The sequence below is a fragment of the Carcharhinus amblyrhynchos genome, chromosome 17, assembly GCF_965287045.1.
Source record: "Carcharhinus amblyrhynchos chromosome 17, sCarAmb.v2.hapA, whole genome shotgun sequence".
Taxonomy (NCBI): domain Eukaryota; kingdom Metazoa; phylum Chordata; class Chondrichthyes; order Carcharhiniformes; family Carcharhinidae; genus Carcharhinus; species Carcharhinus amblyrhynchos.
In genome coordinates this window covers 28,785,216-28,804,339 of record NC_137340.1, presented here as the reverse complement: position 1 = coordinate 28,804,339, position 19,124 = coordinate 28,785,216, and the positions used below count along the sequence as shown (strand labels likewise).

Here is a 19,124-nt window from a genome sequence, read left to right as displayed (position 1 = left end):
ATTTGCACGTTCTCCCTGTGTCTGCATGGGTTTCCTCAGGGTGCCCCGTTTTCTTCCAACAGCGCAAAGATTTGCGGGTAAGGTGCATTGGTCATGCTAAATTGCTCCTTAGCGTGCTGGGATGTGCAGTTAGAGGGATTAGTGAGATAAATATATGGGGATTTGGGGATAGAGCCTGGGTAGGATTGTTGTTGTTGAAGACTCGATGGGCCAAATGGCCTTCTTTTGCACTGCAGGATTTCTATGGTTCATAAACATCTAATCTTTAAACAGCAAACTTTAAAGCTATTTTAGTTTCTTTTGTGAAGTGCTTTGAAGGAGGCAGACAATATAATGTTATCTTCAACTCTTCAGGTCATTAGTTCTATTGAGAGAGATGAACTGTGATTTAGCCCACCCACCTCTGCTCCGTAGGAGGTATAAGTTATTTTAGTTACAAACATTAACTGGGAGGTGGTGGCTTTGTGGTATTGTCACTGGACTAGCAATCCAACTAATGCACCGTGGACCTGGGTTCAAATCCCACCATGGTAGCTGGTGGAATTTAAATTCAATCAATAAAATCTGGAATTAAAATATTCCTCTCAGTAATGTTGTAAAAATCCAGCTACTCCATGAATACCCTTTAAGGAAGGAAACGTGGCTTAAATGAGAGGTGGGATTTTATGGCTTGTGCTTCCTGAAACCATAAAATCCTGCCTGAGGTCAACAGACATTCCCATTGTCCATCCCTCATCCGCTCCAATTCCCACGATGGACGGGGTGGTAAAATTCCAGCCCAAGCCTGCAGCAATGTGATTGAATCATAGCGGGCGGGATAGGTTCAGGGAAAGGTCCGTTGACCTCAAGCAGGATTTTCCAGCCACGTTCGCCCCACTGTGTCAAAATTGAGTGAGTGGTCCCGAGGACTAAACCAATATCATAGTCACACGCAGAGAATCATACCTTACAGATGATGGGTGCAATTCTCCTGAATTGGGCTTACGTGCCTGCACCAGTGGGGAAACCAAAGTGTTTCCTGCTGGCAGTGTCTGTCAGATGGACGAATGAGCCAATCCAGAGAAACTCGATGGCCAGACCCACAATTTAGAGATCAGGGTTCCCTGGTCTCTGTGGTTGGAGACAGGCTACCCTCCCCCCAAAATACCAAAATGACAACCAACCCCCACCTCTGACCAAGGGAGGTATTCTCCCCGCCCCACTATTCAAATAATGGGTCACTGCCCCCACCACCCAACCCGTTCGTGCAAGAAGGTGATCCAACCCAACCCCCATTTAGGACCCACCTTAGGCCATATGCCTGCTCTGACACTGATACTCTAGCCTTACGGCTTGGACCTGAGGGGGGGTCAAGGAGGTAAATCCAGTGGCCACGAGTCATCAATGCCTCTGGGCTGCAGAGAAAGGGTCCCCCAAAAGTCCTGGGCTGGGGGCAAGGAGGTGACCTCGCTACTTATGGGGGTCTCATGGCTGGACTGCTTCTTCTAGCCCTGGAAGATCCGAAGATAACTCTTGGCATGGTGATTTCAGGCAACTCTGTGATCAACAACTTCATTCCTGCCTATTAGCTGTGAGATTTTGAAGTGGTCAGGTACTTTAATCTCTATATCCCCTGGTCAGTTTGCACGATTTTAAATCACAGCAGCACTCCATTCTGCAGCAGAGATTTTTTTTTCTTCCTGTCAGAAGCTGCAGGTGTGGGCAAACTTCTTTGAAGTCTTCTGTCAGAGAGGAGATATGAACTTCACTGGGGTGGGGATGCAGGGATGAGGGGGTGTGAGGGTTGGGGCTCTCCTCTCCACTGCTGCTCCCTTAGGACTACATGTGTGTGCCAAGCAAAATAAGCAGCAAGTAATAGAGCCAAGCAATTCCACAGTAATTGAATCCCGACAGTGCAGTCCCATTGAGACTGCACCAACAACAGTCCAACACAGGCCCTATCCCTGTAACCCCATATACCTATTCTACTAATCCCCAACACTATGGGGCAATTTAGCATGACCAATCCACCTAACTTGCACATTTTTGGACTGTGGGAGGAAACCAGAGCATCCGGAGAAAACTTACACAGGCAGGAGGAGAACATGCAAACTTCCACAGTCAGCCGAGCCGGAATTGACCCCTGGTGTTGTGAGGCAGCAGTGCTAATCACTGTGCCACTGAGCCGTCCCAAACAATGGATCAGATCTAAGCTCTGCAGTCCCTCCACATCTAGTCTTGGGCAGTAGAGGGCAAATTATAAGTTCATACGATAGGAGAATATAGGTTCCTAAGAGATAAAAGTTCATATAGGAGCAGAATTAGGCCATTCAGCCCATCGAGTCTACTCTGCCATTCGGTCATGGCTGATATATGTTTCATTCCCATTCTCCTGCCTTCCCCCAATAATGCTTTAACTCATTTTCAATTAAAAATCTGTCTAACTCCTTCTTAAATTTACTCGCTATCCCAGCATCCACTGCACTTTGGGGTAGTGAATTCTATAGATTCACAACCCTTTGGGAGAAGTAGTTTTTCCCCAACTCTGAAATTTGCTACTTCTTATCCTAAAACTATGATCTCTCGTTCTAGAGTGTCCCACAAGAGGAAGCATCTGTTCCATGGCTACTTTATCCATACTTGGGTTTGATTCCTGGCTTGGGTTACTGACTGTGTGGAGTTTGCACATTCTCCTTGTGTCTGCATGGGTTTCCTCCGGGTGCTCCAGTTTCCTCCCACAGTCCAAAGATTGATTGGCCATGCTAAAATTGCCCCTTAGAGTCCTGAGATGTGTAGGTTAGAGGGATTAGTGGGTAAAATATGTAGGACATGGGGGTAGGGCCTGGGTGGGATTGTGGCCAGTGCAGACTCAATGGGTCGAATGGCCTCTTTCTGTACTGTAGGGTTTCTATGATGATTTCTTTTATCATTTTGTATACCTCTATTTGATCTCCCCTCATTCTTCTAAATTCCAAAGAGCACAGGCCTGAAGTGTTCAATCTCTCTTCATACAACAAACCCCTTATCTCAGGAATCAATCTAGTGAAACTCCTCTGAATAACCTCCAATGCTACTGCATCTTTCCTCAAATAAGGGGACCACAACGATGCACAATACTCTAGGTGCGACCTCACCAATGCCTCGTATAGCTGCAAGAATACTTCCTTACCTCTATATTCTATTTCTTTAGCTATAAATGCCAACATTCCACTCACTTTCTTTATTATCTGCTGTGCCTGCATGCTAGTTTTCTGTGATTCATGAACGAGGCCACCCAGATCCCTCTGCGCCAGAGCACCCCAAAGTCTCTGCCCATTTAGATAATAAGTCGCCTTCTCATTTTTCCAACCAAAATGCATGACCTCGCACTTATCTATGTTAAATTACATCTGCCACATTTTGGCTCACTCTCCTACTCTATCTATATCTATTTGTAAGGTTCTTATTTCCTCTATGCAACTTATTGTCCCATGTATAAAACAAACAACTAACTGGTGATCCATAAAGATCCCCATTCTCAGTGATGTGGGAGCCCAGCACATCAGTGCAAAAGACAAGGGTGAGGCATTTACTACAATCTTCAGCCAGAAGCACTCAATCGATGATGATATCCCCAGCATCACAAATGCCAATCTTCCACCAATTCAATTAATTCTATGCATCAATTAATGGCTCCCCAGACACTGGATACTGCAAAGGATACAGCCCCTGACAATATTCCGGCAATAGTACTGAAGGCAAGTGCTCCAAAACTAGCCATGCCCCTAGCCAAGCTGCTCCAGTACAGTTACAACACCGGCATCTACCCATAATGTGGAAAATTGCCACAAAATGCAGAACAAATCAACTCATGCTCCATCAGTCTACTCTCAATTATCAGCAAAGTAAGTGAAAGCATTGTAGACAGTGCTTTCAAACAGCACTTACTTAGCAATAACCTAAATACAGACACTCAAGGTCACTCAGCTCCTGACCTCATTACAGCCTTGGCTGAAACGTGGATAAAAGAGCTGAACTCAAAATGTGAGGTGAGAGTGACTGCCCTTGACATCAAAACAAAATCTGACTGAGTGTGCTACCAAGGAACCCGAGCAAAACTGGAGTCAATGAGAATCAGGAGGAATATTTCTATTGCTTGGAGTCGTACCTAGCACAAAGGAAGATGGTTGTGGCTGCTGGAGGTCAATCATCTCAATCCTGGGACATCAGTGCACAAGCTCCGAGCCCCAACCATCTATAGCTGCTTCCCCAGTTACCTTCCCACCATCGTAAGGTCAGAAGTGCAGATTCTCGCCGATGATTGCACAACAATCAGAAACATTTTTGACTCTTCAGACACAGAAGCAGTCCATGTCCATATGAAGCAAGTCCTAGACACAGTGGGGCAGCATGGTGGTACAGTGATTAACACTGCATCCTCACAGTGCCAGGGATCTGGATTCGATTCATTTCCAACAAGAAAAAGAATCCAACCATCTCCCTTTGCCATTCAATGGCATTGCTTTGGCTGACTCCCCCACTGTCAACATTCTGGGGGTTGCCATTGATCAAAAACTGAACTGAGCCAGCTAGAGGCTGAGAATTCTGTGGACAGTAACTCATTTCCTGACTCCACAAAGGCTTTCCTTCATCTACAAGTCAGGGAGTGTAATGGCATACTCTACTTACCTGAATAACTGCAGCTTCAACAATACTCAAGAAGCTCAATACCATTCAGCCCTAAGCATAAGCAATCATCTTCACTGGCACCACATCCAATATTTAAATATTTAATATTCACCTTCTTAAGGGCAATGAGGGATGGACAATAAATGCTGGCCTAGTCAGTGACACCCGTACCCCATGATAGAATAAAAAAAGTTGACCTGCACAAAGACAAATAAATATGAGCCATGCTGACAGAAATTTTGGTCAGAATTTTACACCTCCCTCAGGGGCATGATGGCGGGTGGGGAACAGTCGTTGTGGGCGATGGGCAGGGTTGATATAATATAAAAGTACCATATTAGTCATCTTCCCACTCGCCCCAGCCATTGTATTTTATCCATGGGGGACAAAGTGTAATGTGGCCCACTCACTCATGAGTCAATTAAGGCCCTTGAGCAACCAATTAATTAATGATCACCAAAGGGTTACTGCCACTGTTTGGATTTAACCTGAGGTGGGTGAGACTCGCATCAGTTGTTTAAGCTGCCAATGTCTGGGACATTGTTGAACCTGGTGGTCATGCTGGGGTAATGCCTCCTGACTGAGCACCCTGTATCCATCACATGCCCACCTTGCTCCAAGATTTGAAGATTTATTCAAAGATTTGCTCCTCCTCCACTTGGCCTGTTGATTGCCTCTCACCCCCCTCACCCCACCCCCTCCCCATCCCACTCACCCCACCCCACTCCCCAAACTGGCAGCCTGTCTCTGGTGAAGGCCCAGTCACATCCCCGAATGTCATATTCCTAGCAATGGTGAGAAGACATTGTTGCTTTGAGAAATGTATTTGTGCCATGTTTCTTGTGAGGGGATTGTTTTATACTTTAGCTCTGATTACAGTGCCGATTGTTTACAACTGGCAGCCCACATACTGAGCTTGCAGAAGAGTAATTCCTCCTAGTTATTGGCCTGCTTGTTTTGATCTGAGTTCATGCAGTCTTGTTATTTTTAGCGTTGTCCCCTAGGGGTTTCAGGGGATGGTTTATTTAGGTAGATTGGCATGTCATGTGCTAATGGGAGGAGCTAGGTTTACAGAGAGACAAGTGGGCAGTTGCTGTTTGAGTTTGAAAGGGAGCAGTAGCTTTCTCACCCTCTCTCTCTCTGGAAATTGAAGTCTGGGTTCTGCTAGAAAATATGTATCTCTCTCCAGAGATCTTCAAAAGGCAAGAGGTGTTTTCTCCCTCTCTCTCTAGAGTTATGCTGTTTGAAGACACGTCCTTCTCTGGAGGCTGGTATCTGAGAGTCAGAAGGCAAGTATCTTTGTATCTCTGTTCAGAGGTGATAAAATATAGCCTGTGTGTTTTGCGAACTGATTCTTCAGAGGACTTTGTGTCTACGAGGGATGTTGTTTAGACAGTGATGCCTAGTTCTGCACTTCCCCAACATCCGGAACATGCTCCCTGCATCTAGCCTATCCAGTCCCATCAGGATTTTATATCTTTCTATGACATCCCCTCTCATTCTTCTAAATTCCAGTGCATACAGGAATCAGTCTGGTGAACTTTCACTGGACTCCCTCAACAGCAAAAATGTCCTTCCTCAGACTAGGAAACCAAAACTGCACACAATACCTAGAGTGTAGCCTCATCAAGACCCTCTACAATGGCAGCAAGGCATCCTTAAACTGATGCTCAAATTCTCTTGCTATGAAGGCCAGCATGTCATTAGCTTTCCTCACCATCTGCTGTATCTGCATGCCAATCTTCAGCGACTGTTCCATCATGAACCCAGGTCACGTTGCACTTCCCCTTTTCCTAAACTTCCACCATTCAGATAATAATCTTCCTTCCTGTTATGTATCATGTGTCTGAATTTTACGTTCAGTTTTAAAGGAGAGAAGAGTGGTTATTTAAGTGGAAATAAGGGCTATTATGAGGGCATGAAAGCACAGCTAGCTAAAGTGAACTGGCAAACTGGTTTAAGGGGTAGATCATTAGAGATGCAATGGTGGAGGGGATACACTTAAAGGTCATATTTCAAAATTTACAAAATAGATACATTCCAATGAACAAGAAACATTCCAAGGGAAGGATTCACTATCCATGATTACCTGTAAAAAATAAATATAATATCAAATTGAAAGAAACAAAAGAGACAACAGATGAATTGAATGGGTATTTTGCATCAGCCTTCACTATTGAGGATACAGGTTATGTCAAAGAGATAGCTGGAAAATGGGAAAAAGTGAGAATGGAACTTAGGAAAATTACAATCACCAGGGAGGTAATACTTACCAAATCGTTAGAACTGTGGGCTTACATGTCCCCAGATCTTAGGATCTTAAAATAAGTGACAAGTGAGACAATTGATGTGTTGGTTTGAATTTTCCAAAATTCCCTAGGTTTGGGGAAGGTTCCATTAAATTGGAAAATAGGGAATCTAACTTCTTTATTCAAAAAGGGAGACAGAAAGCAGAAAACAACAGGCCAGTTAGCTTAACATCTGTTTGAGGGAAAATGTTAGAAGCTATTGTTAAATATATTATAGCTGAGCATTTAAAAAAATTCAGCATATTCAGGTAGAGTCAACATGGTTTTGTGAAAGGGAAATCCTGTTTAACCACTCTATAGGGCTCTTGGAAGAAGTAACATATACTCTGGATAGAAGGAAACTGATTGATGTACTATAGTTAGATTTTCAGAAGGCATTAAGGTCCCATATCTAAGGTTTTGATTTTGATTTGAGTTGATTTATTATCACATATAAAAGTATACAGTGAAAAGTATTGTTTCTTGCACACTATACAAAGCATGCTGTACATAGAGAAGAAAAGGCGAGAGTGCAAAATTAATGTTATAGTCATAGCTAGCGTGTAGAAAAAGATCAACTTAATGCAAGGTGGGTCCATTCAAAGGTCTGATGGCAGCTGGGGAGAAGCTGTTCTTGATTAGTACATGTCCTCAGACCTTCGTATCTTTTTCCTGACAGAAGAAGATGGAACAGAGTATGTCCGGGGTACGTGGGGTCCTTGGTTATGCTGGCGAGAGTCGTAGCTGAAATGCCACATTTTTGTGGAAAATTAGCTAGCCATAAATGGACTTTTTCGGGTCGGCAAGATGTAACGAGTGGTGTCCCACACAGCAATCAATTCTGGGACTTCAAGTATTTTAAAATTTTATGAATGTCTTGGATGAGGGAACCAGAGGTATGGTTGCTAAATTCGCTGATGACACAAAAGTAGCTTGGAAAGTAAGATGTGAAAAGGACACACGGCGGCTACAAAGAGAAGCTATAGTTTAAGTGAGGGGGCAAAGATCTGGCAAATGAAGTATAATTGGGAAAATGTGAAGTTGCCTATTTTGATAGAAAAAAGAAAGCATATGATCTAAAAGTTGAGGGATTATAGAGTTCTGAGGGATATCCTAGTGCATGAATCACAAAAAGGGTAGTAGGCAGGTACAGAGATAAATAAGTAATTTACAATGCTAACAGAATATAATCATTTATTGTGAAGGAAATTGAACACAAAAGTAGGGACGTTATGCTTCATTTACAGACATTATGCTTCATTTACAGAGTTCTATGTACAGCATTTGTCTCCTTATTTATGGAAGCATGTAAATGTATTGGAAACTGTTCAGAGAAGGTGTCCTAGACTAATAGCTGGAGTGGGTGGATTGTCTTATAAAGAAAGGTTGCATAGGCTAGGTTTGTATCCATTAGAGTTTAGAAGAGCAAGAGTTGACTTGATTAAAACATCCTAAGGGGCCTTTCTCTTGTGGAAGAATCTAGTACCAGGGACCACTGTTTAAAAATAATGGGTCACCCATATAGGATAGCTTGAGGAAAATATTTTCTCTGAAGGTCTTGAGCCTTTGGAACTCTCTTCCTCAAAAGGAAGTGGAAACAGAGTCTTTGAACATTCTCAAAGCAGTAGATGGATTCTTGATAAGCAAGAGGGTGACAGGTTATCAGGACTAGGTGGGAATATGGAGATAATACAATCAGATTAGTCGTGGTCTTATTGAAAGGTGAAGCAGGCTCAAAGTGCTAAATGGCCTACTCCTGCTCCTAATATGTATGTTAAGTTGGAAGAAATTGAGTTAATATGTTTTTATTCCTTTAAAGTTCATAGTTTGTGAAAGGAAGTCTTCTGTCAAGTAATCAGACCCATGTTGTGAAGAATAGCTAAGCATGGTATGTTAGAACTGCCAATGCTTTCATGAGAACATCCTTCAACACAATCTGAAATGAAATCCATGTCAAATTTTCCATTTCCAACATCAGCTATACACTTGTGTCTGAATTACTGATTTCATGCTGAAATCAGGTTACCAAACTCATTTGGCTGGAAGCCATCAGTGACGAAAAACTTTTGGGCACATTTTCTGCTTCCAGTGTTCAGTTGGCAAGATGCTTTGAGCTTTGTGCTCACATAAACTGCAAACGACTAGCATTGGTGGATGTGCTGGAGCCAACTTTATTCCTATTCACAGCAAACACCTGGCCTGTATTGAGTTTACAACCATCAGCACACAGATTTACAGTGCTTTGGAACAGAGGGGGTTGGAGATGGAGAAATACTGTGCAGCTGAAAAAGTAGGAGGCAAAAATGTTGTTGACAAATGACTTGATACATTTTGTAGTTTCCTCTCAACTGCTTAACTTTGACTGAGCCACATGTTAAGCACTCAGATAACTACACAACAATTTCCCAGCTTTACACGGAAAGAGATAAATAGAACCAGGAATAGACCATATGTCCCTATGAGATTGCATCCTCATTCAGTAAGATCACTGCTGTTTTTTGGCCTCAACATCACTTTTCCACCTAATCCCCATATCCCTTCATCTTTAAAATCTCATTAATCTATCTCAAGTTTGAATTTGCTCAGCAACTGAGCACCCACCGCTCTCTGCAAGAGAGAATTTGAAAGATCCATAACCCTCTGAGTGAATACATTTCTCTTCATCTCAGTCTTGTGCTGAGACTATGTTCACTACTTCTGACTCTCCAGCCAAGGGGAATAGCTGCTCAAACAGTCTCATTCTTCTGAACTTCAGAGAACACAGGCTGTCAACGGTTCGCATGGACTTGAAACATAAATTGTATTTGTCGCTCCATAGACGCTGCCAAGACTTGCTGAGTTCATCCAGCATTTTCTGTTTTTATTGCCCATTTTACTCAATCTCTTCTCACTCTCCCAGAAATTGATGTTACAAACTTTTCTTGCACCCCCCTCTGAGGCAAGCAAAATTGTGTATTCAAGATATGGTCTTACCAAATCTCTGCACGAAAACTTCCTAACTCTTATATACCAACATTCTTGTAATTAAATCCAAAATATCACCTGTCTTCCTATTTGCTTGCTCTGTTTACTATTACCTTTCTGAATTTTGTGTGCGAGGACGCCTACATTCCTCTGGACATCAAGAGCAGGAGGATATTTCCCATTGACATCTGGGCCCCAACACCAGAATCAAATGAGTTCAAAAACTCACGCAGTGGGGGAGACAATCACCTGGCAGTTAGTTTCCCCAAATTGATCTATTTGTGACTGCAGGGTTAGCTCACTATCCAATTAAAGCCATAAGAAGCCCCCGCAGCACTGAAGAAGCAGTAGGCTGTTTAGGTAAGTGAAGAGAGAGGACCCTCTCGCCAACTTCTTAAGCTTTAAAATAAAAAGTTTCTTTAGCAGCCAGGCCACAGAAGGGGATCTTTTCAGCTGTGACCATAAGCAATCAAGGATGGCCTTTATGACTCACTGGAGTGTCGCCCAGGGTTGGCACCAGGAAGCCACATCCAGGCAGGACCATGGAGAGAAATCATGGGCTCTAGTGCTTCTCCTGTTTCCAGGTCTCTTTCCCCTTCACTGAATTGTGCGTGTTGTTGCTCCCCCCTCCCCCCCACCATTCAAGATTCACCAAGCAATATACTAAACAATCACAGAAAACTCTGAGTAAAATAACAATGCCCATTGTTGGCACCTGGTTATAAACGTCATCCAAGATGTGGGCAGCATGGATCACTAATATTAACTGCAACAAATATATAATGCAATGTTAGTTGTTTGCAACCACATTGGTCATCCCATATGGTTGTCAAATAGAATGGAGCATAAATTTTATAATAGCATTAGTGTACCATATTGTTAATTTGAAGGAGAAATATATTGTTAGCTGTTTATAACATTGTGCAGACCATAACCCTGATGGCTTCATTAATATGTTCTGTACATTGTATCATACATGGTGGTAGCAAATTCACAAAATACTGCAGATGCTCAAAATCTGAAATAAAACCAAAGATGCAGGAAAAACTCAGCAAGTCAGGCAGCACCTGTGAAGAGAAACCAAGTTAGCATTTTAGGTCGATGAATTTTCATTAATCAGGTTTTGTTTTATGTGTTTGAGCTACCTGTTCTCTATAAAAAAGAAAGACCATTTCTAAGCTTCAACTTGAATTGTTAATATGAGAGGCGAGGAAGGGGAGAGGGAAGGGGAGGAGGAGAAAGACGGTCACATTTACTTGTTGCTGCCTGAGCTGCTTCTTGCCACCCCAGACAGAAGTAGTCAATCAGGCAGCTCACTGCTCTACCTCTGTGCACCAACCCTGCCATGTAACTGTTGGCATGGGATCACGTTGCTCAAAACGACAATGATCCATCTCAATCTCCTGAGGTCCTCTGCATCACAAATGCTAATATTCTACAAATTTGATTCACTCGATGTGGTATCAAGCAGTGACTGAATCCCTGACAACATTGCAAGAATAGTAGTGAAGATGTGTGTTCCAGAACAAGCTGTACCCTTCACCAAGCTGTTTCAGAACAATTACAAAACTGGGATCTACCCGGCAAAAAGAAAATACTGCTCATCAACTCTCCATATGGCTTTTGCTTGGGCCACTCAGCTCCTGACCTCATTACAGCCTTGGTCAAAGCATGGACAAAAGAACTGAACTCAAGAGGTGAGGTGAGAGTGACTGGCCTTTACATCAAGGCAGTTGTCTGAGTGTGGCATGAATTAATCCTAGCAAAACTAGAATTAATAGGAATCAGAGGAAAACTTCCCACTGGTTGGAATCATATATGGCACAAAGGAAAATAGTTGTGGTCATTGGAGGTCAATCATCTCCCAGGACATCACCCAGGAGTTCCTCAGGGCAGTGTATCAGGCTCAACCATCTTCAGCTGCTTCATCAATGAACTTCCTTCCATCATAAGGTCAGGAGTTGGGATGCTCGCTGATGATTCAAAATGTTCCGTTGCATTCATGGCTCCTCCAGTACTGAAACAGTTCATGCCTATATGCAGCAAAAGCTGGGCAACATTCAGGTTTGGGTTGACATATGGCATGTTACATTCATGCCACACAAGCGCTAGGCAATGACCATCTTTACCATGAGAGAACCCAACCATCTCTCCTTAACATTCAGTAGTATTGCCATTGCTGAACCTCACACTACCAACATCCTGGGGGTTAACATTGACCAGAAACTGAATTGGAAACATCATATAAACACTGTGGCTACCAGAGCAGGTCAGAGGCTGGGAATTCTGTTGCGAGTAACTCACCTCCTCCCTCCCCAAACCCTGTCCACTACCTACAGGTCACAGATCAGGAGCGTAATGGGATATTGTCCACGTGCCTGGATGAGTACAGCTCCAACAAAACTCAAGAAGCTTGACACTATCCAGGGCAAAGCAGCCCACTTGAAGCAGCTAGCACTTCCAACATCCACTCCCCATAATGTGGACCATCTACAAGATAGACTGCAGCAACTCACCAAGACTCCCTCAACACCTCCTTCCAAACCCACAACGTCTGCCATGTAGAAGGTCAAGGGCAGCAGATGCATGAGAACATGATCACATGCAAAGCTCCCCTCCAAGCCACTGTCTATCCTGATGTGGAACAATGTTGGCATTCCTTCATTCTCACTGGGTCAGAATCCCAGAACTCCCTTCCTAACATCACACTGGGCGCACCTACACCACGTGAACTGCAGCAGTTCAAGAATTTAGTTAACCACCAGCTTTCCAAGGGCAATTAAGGATGAGCAATAAATGTTGGCTTAGCCAGTGATGCCCACATCCCATAAAATAATAAAGAAAAAGTAACATACTTGGAATTTGCCAAATCAAACGGAACAAGTAAGGCAAGGGGAAAGGGAAAGAGTTTTAATTCTGGGGTTTATTTACTTAAAAACTTGTTCTCCAAATTTTTCTCAGAAGTGCAAACTTTGTATCCAAGTGGGCTCCAATTCTTCCACAAACTCTAATAAGATGTCTTTGTATCATAGCTCCTGGGAATCCTGTACTGACAGTACTAGAGAATCGATAATGTATAAACACATCCAGTCTCCGAGTTATCTTTCATTGCCTTAGGGAAGTCATTGCTGTGACCAAATGTCATTTCACTGTCAGGAAGGTTAAATGTGAGTTTTGTGCTCCAGTATCTTGTCAGGCATCGTTCTACAGCTTTCATAACCTTACACTGAAACAAGTAACTGCATTCTCTCCCCAAGATATAACTGCAGCATCTTAAACAGGAATACTCTGCAATGTCTTTAACGAGGCCCATGATATGGATCTCTTTAAATACAAGCTCCAAGATTATAACAATAATGGCTTGTCCAATCAAAGAGCCTTGCATGTGCACATAACGTGGAGTTCAGGTTACTGGCACTCTGAGTTTATACTCTGTACGAAGATGAGTGTTGCTTGCTATGTAAATAAATTTTGTGAAGGGACACCAGCCTTGGAGGGGTTATTTAACTTTCTTTCTTGAGCAATTCAGCTTAGGTATCTTCCTACCAAATCAATGGAGGAGGATGAGCGGTGCTGTTTTTAATCAAGTAGCATAGTAGATTGCCCTGGATTAGCTCTTATTACTCGGTCTGACTCTGGACAAAAACAAGAACTCCATGATTTCCAATTACAGGCTGGAGCTCCACTAGCCCCTGCCCCTGGTGTTTTGCACCCTGAGCAACCCACTCCCCGCCCCTGTGGTCTAGGCCTGCAGACAGCTGGCCTAGTCCGCGGTACCTCCAGGGGTAAGTTATTGTTTGCCTCTGATAATTAGCGTTTAAAGAGCCTTAAAATAAAAGAGAAAATGCTGGAAAATCTCATCAGGTCTGGCAGCAAAGATGCCATGATATGGAGATGCCAGCATTGGACTGGGCTAAAAACAGAAAGAAATCTCATAACACCAGCTTAAAGTCCAACAGGTTTATTTGTAGCAAACGCCACAAGCTTTTGGGACAGACTCTCCCTTCGCCAGTGGAACTCCCACCCACCTGACGAAGGGACAGCCTGTTCCAAAAGCTTGTGGTGTTTGCTATAAATAAACCCATTGGACTTCAAGCTGGTATTGTGAGACTTCTTTCAGCAAAGATGCCGCCAGACCAGCTGAGATTTTCCAGCATTTTCTCTTTTGGTTTCAGATTCCAGTATCCACAGTAATTTGCTTTTATTTAAAGAGTCTTAACTGGCTACCCATCACTTCCAGACGTAGCCCTGCTGTCCCCATCCAGCCTCTGGGAAAAGGTCTGAGGGCAGAGTACTGCTGAAAAGCCAACATATCAGCTATTAGCATCAATATCCACGCCCGACTGCCTCCTTGCTCACTTCTCTCAAGGCCTAAAGACACTGCCAATATTTAATACATCTCACCATTTTTTTCTATTCCTTATTTTGCAGATGAGTGCAGCTCCAATAATATAGATGCTTAACTCCATCCAGCACAAAGCAGCCTGCTTGACTGGTGCCTGATTATCACCCTAAACCCTCACTCCTTTCATCGCTGACACGCTATGATTGCATCTACTGGATGCACTGCAGCAACCTGCCAAAACATCTTCCATAGCACCTAAAATGCTGTAACCATTGCCACCTAGGAAAATTGGGAACATCACTACTTCTAAGATTCCCTCCAAGTTACACAACATAAATGATTGGAATTTTATTGACACCGAATCAAAATCCTAGAACTTCCTACTTAATAGCACTGTGGGGCTACCTTCTCCAAACAGACTGCAGTAGTTTAAGAAGGTGGCTCACCAGCACCTCCTCAAGGTAGTTAGGGGCAGGCAATAAGTGCTGTTCTTGCCAGTGACACCCAACCACTAAAATGAAAAAATACATGGAATCTATATTAATTGAGAATTATAAAATATTTCTTTAATAGTTCATCATTGTTTATCTACCACCATATCTATTGATCTGATTTTTTAACCAAACTAACCAACTTTACCATCATATTTTTTTCATGGGTTTTATTTAGGTGTTATTTAAGTTTAACACACTAGCTTCAGACCTAAGTACATCACTCTCAAACTCAATCTATTCTAGTATGTTATGATCACTCTTCCCCAGAGGATCCCTTACTATGAGATTACCAACTAATCTTGTCTTTTACACAAGAAAAGATTGAAAATAGTTTCCTCCATCATTAGTTCCATGTATAAAGCAGGTCAACAGGAGATTTCATGCAGCTAGCATCCAACAAAACTGAGCTGTATGATTCATGTTTACTAAGTCACACCCACTGGAATGAAGCACAGGCACTCTGGCATCTCCCCATGCTTTTCAAATTTCCAATATTTTAACACCACTTTTTCACATGCAGAAAAAGACAGAGCATTTCAGGAGGGCAGGAACACATTACAAGGAGAATCACATGATAGCACTATTAACGCCACCTTCCATCATTGTGCTGATGATTGAGAGCAGGCTGATGGGGTGATAATTGCCTGGATTGGGTTTGTCCTGCTTTTTGCGGACAGGGCATACCTGGGGAATCTTTCACTTTGCTTGGCAGTTGTCAGTATTCTAGCTGTTGGCAGCTACTTCTGGAGAACTATAGTGAGGTTTTACCGAGGTGCATAGCCTTTGCTGTTTTGGGTGTCCTCGGGTGTTTCTCAATATCATCTGGCTATTCCTCACGGTTTCAATAAACAATTAGACTGCACCACCCTTGCCAACGACAGCACTTGATTAGGTTTTAATGTAACATACTCTCTTCTTACTCATTATCAAAATACTGGCTGAACTTTGAGTCGAAATACATTTACAAGGGAATGTGATTCAGCAATGTTAAAACAGAATTAATTATACCTGGCATAGGGCAACCCAAGAGTTCCACTCTCATACAGATGTCACCCTCTGAGTACCAACTCCGAGGGTTTATTCTTACATAGCGAGCAATCACTGGAGAGGGAAATTCATTAAGTACAGGAATCTCTTTCTCTTGATTTGCTTTAAAGATCTGAAACAAATAAAGATACAATAAATTACTGTTTATGCAATATTTTTAATATCTGCAACAGGCTAGTGTTTCAAACCCAGGTAGATTCAGGCAAGTGGAGATCATTCACTTCCTATTAATTTTAGCATACAGCTAATAACGATTATAAAGAGGGCATATATTTCATAAATTTAATACCAGTAGCTACTGGGATCACTAAGAAAAATTTGTTGATGGGCTAAGCTTTCACACAGTATAAAGCTTCATATTTTTCATACTTCTGAGGCCAAAACATTGTGTAATTTCAAGAGGAAATTAGATATAGTTCTTGGGGCTAAAGAGATCAAGGGATATGGGGGAAGGGGGTATCCGAATATTGATTTTGATGATCGGCCATGATCAAAATGAATAGCAGAACAGACTCAAACAGCCGAATGGCCGAGTCCTGTTTCTCGTTTCTTTGTTTTTTTATGCTAAATATTCTTGACTCAGAATATAATGGATAATTTTGCATTTATCCAGGAGAATCCTAATGGTCAACCATTTCCAACTCACTCTCATTTCCTGGAGGACCATTTTCACCCAATACACTTCAAAAATGCTTGATTATAAACTTTGACTAGAGGAAGCCACCAGCTCCTTGGGTAATTTCACAGGCATTGGTGGCATGGGACCATAGGAAGATTTAGAAACATATTATTTGTGAAAGATGGCCTACATGGGCTGAGGGCCAATTTTCTGCTGAAATCTATGCTGTTACTACAATGAGCAATTAATGTCTGGGATGATCATTGTTCCAGAAGGATGTAAAAAAAAGTTTTGGAACTGGAGAAAAAAATCCTGAAATTATACATGGAAATATTGAACTTTAAAAAAACATGAGTTTTATATGTTTATAAAGGACTCAGGCCTTGAAGATGTTTCAGAATGTCCCACTAACCCCTGATAGGAATGGCTGCAGGGTGTTTCTCGAAGTGATAAAGGATCCCCGCTCTGTGATTCCAGGCAAGATGATTCTAAAGGCATCCAATGACTGATTACTGTTCAAAGAAACATGATGGCTATCTCAACCAAAACCTTTGAAATAATTGTCTAGACTGACTAGAGGACTCCAGTTTAAATACACAAAGGCTTGGGTTAAAAGCCAGCTGGGAGATCTGCCCAGTGTCTGTCTGTCTGACTGTGTGTGTGTGTGTGTGTGTGTGTGTGTGTGTGTGTGTGTGTGTGTGTGTGTGTGTGTGTGTGTGTGTGTGTGTGTGTGTGTGTGTGTGTGTGTTGTGAGAAAAGCAACTGGAAGTTTGCCACACAAAGTGGTGCAGTAACCAAGGAAGGGCGCCTGCAAAAATAGACAGCTTTTGCAGGAACGTCAAAAACTCTCTTTCTCCAACTGTGAAAGTTGGTCAGCCAGCAGAAGGATCACAACTGGAAGAGGAACTGAAACCTCTCTAATGAATGACAGAACACTTAAGCCAAACCATCAACGAGTGGAATCAACTTGTATCAGTCGCAATGTGCAGTCATCTATTCCTCACGACTCAAGGACTGTTCCAATAACTTTTTATTCATATTTACTTACTATTGGACTTAATTCTTACTTCTAATCCATATGAATGTAGATATAAAAACAAAAAATGCTGGAAAGTCTCAGCAGGTCTGACAACATCTGTGGGGAGAGAATAGAGCCAACATTTCAAGTCTAGATGCCCCTTCATCAAAACAGAATTCTTTCCCCTCAGGTGTTGTCAGACCTGCTGAGATTTTCCAGCATTTTCTGTTTATGTTTCAGATTCTAGCAGTGTTTTGCTTTTATCTGAATGTAGACGCAGGTGTTTTACCATTTCTCCTGACCTTTTCAGTACTTAATAAACTTACATTATCTTAACTCAAGAAAGCCTGGTTAGTTTGGCTCCTTTTTAAACATAACTATTGGGTCTAAAAAAAAATCCAAGGGAAATGGGACCTTGTTAGATTAAAGCTTTACTGTTACCAGCAGAAGGTGGATTGATTAAAGACACTGAGCCGGTCATGACTCCTCACCTGTGTCTGTACAAATTGAGGAGTACCCCAGCCAGATGGTGACAAATCGAGGGGCCTCACCCAGATCAACAATTGTTGGGGAACCTCACCTGGGGCTGGTTGTAACAATCAGAATAAACTGATCAGCTCGACTTGAAATATGAGTTTAACCTAAGGATATTTGATAGCAAATGTTCAGTTTAACCTTTCTCTTCTGGAGTGAAGGAGAGGACAAAAGTTAGATGCTGACCTCCAGTTTACAAAGTATTTATCGGGATGATTGTGAAGACAATAATATTATTGTAGTGCTGCCCATATACCACCTGCACAATATTGAAATGAACTGCAAATGAAGGGTTTCCAATAGTCTATGTAGTATTGCCAAAGCAATCCTTTTTTTTCCAAAGTAAAAAGATCTTTTGTCTAAAAATTGGCACTGGAACTATTCCTTGCTAGCCTCTTTCTCAGTGAACTGATACAAAGCTAATCATTAGCACGTAATTCAGACACAGGTTTTACTTTTGCCACTCTGAATATGGTCAGAAGATGGCCTCAGTAATTTCTGTCTTACTTTTGGATACACACCCATAAGCACACATTCGGAATAGAATGTCTCAGAAAGAAACGTCACTTAATTTTCAGTACCATCTGAATGCACCTATTAAAGATTCATGGAATCTTAGAATCTCTACAGTACAGAAGGAGGCCATTCAGCCCATTGAGTCTGCACCGACCACAATTCCACCCTAGTCCTATTTCCTTAACCCCACATATTTACCCTGCTAATCCCTAGGGTCAACTTAACATGGCCAATCAACCTAATTCGCACAGCTTTGGACTGGTAAAACTGTGAGGGGAGGAATTTAAAAGCACAGTGCCTGTTTTTCAGGCATCCAAACATCCAAAAAGTCAGCATGGCTGTGTGTTCATTGCACACTATCCACCACATTGATAAAGGCAGATAAAAGGGCATCCAGTCCCTTTGCTTGAAGTAGGCATTAAGCTCTTTGTATTTGTAAATCGGGGACATAACAGCTGTTTGAGACCCAATGCGAAACCAGGCTGCAGTAACTGCACCTGACTATGAGCTTAAATGTGGAGCTGGAAGATACAGGAGTTCCCCCAGATTAACTAGAATGGTAAAGGTCATTGGAAACCTGTCACTGGAATTCTTACATGAAAAGTGGCTTTAAGTGCAAACTGGTCCAAATCAGTTCTTTGTTTTATATTCA

General features: G+C 42.3%; 1 protein-coding gene across 1 annotated transcript in view; it reads right to left on the bottom strand.

Moving 5' to 3' along the window:
* Positions 1–19,124, bottom strand: part of cpxm2 (carboxypeptidase X (M14 family), member 2) — a 184,198-nt gene that overhangs the window by 71,873 nt on the left and 93,201 nt on the right. The window contains exon 6 of the mRNA XM_080205676.1: positions 15,747–15,897. Within this exon, the coding sequence (XP_080061802.1) occupies positions 15,747–15,897 (151 nt within the window). The remainder of the gene's footprint in view (positions 1–15,746; positions 15,898–19,124) is intronic.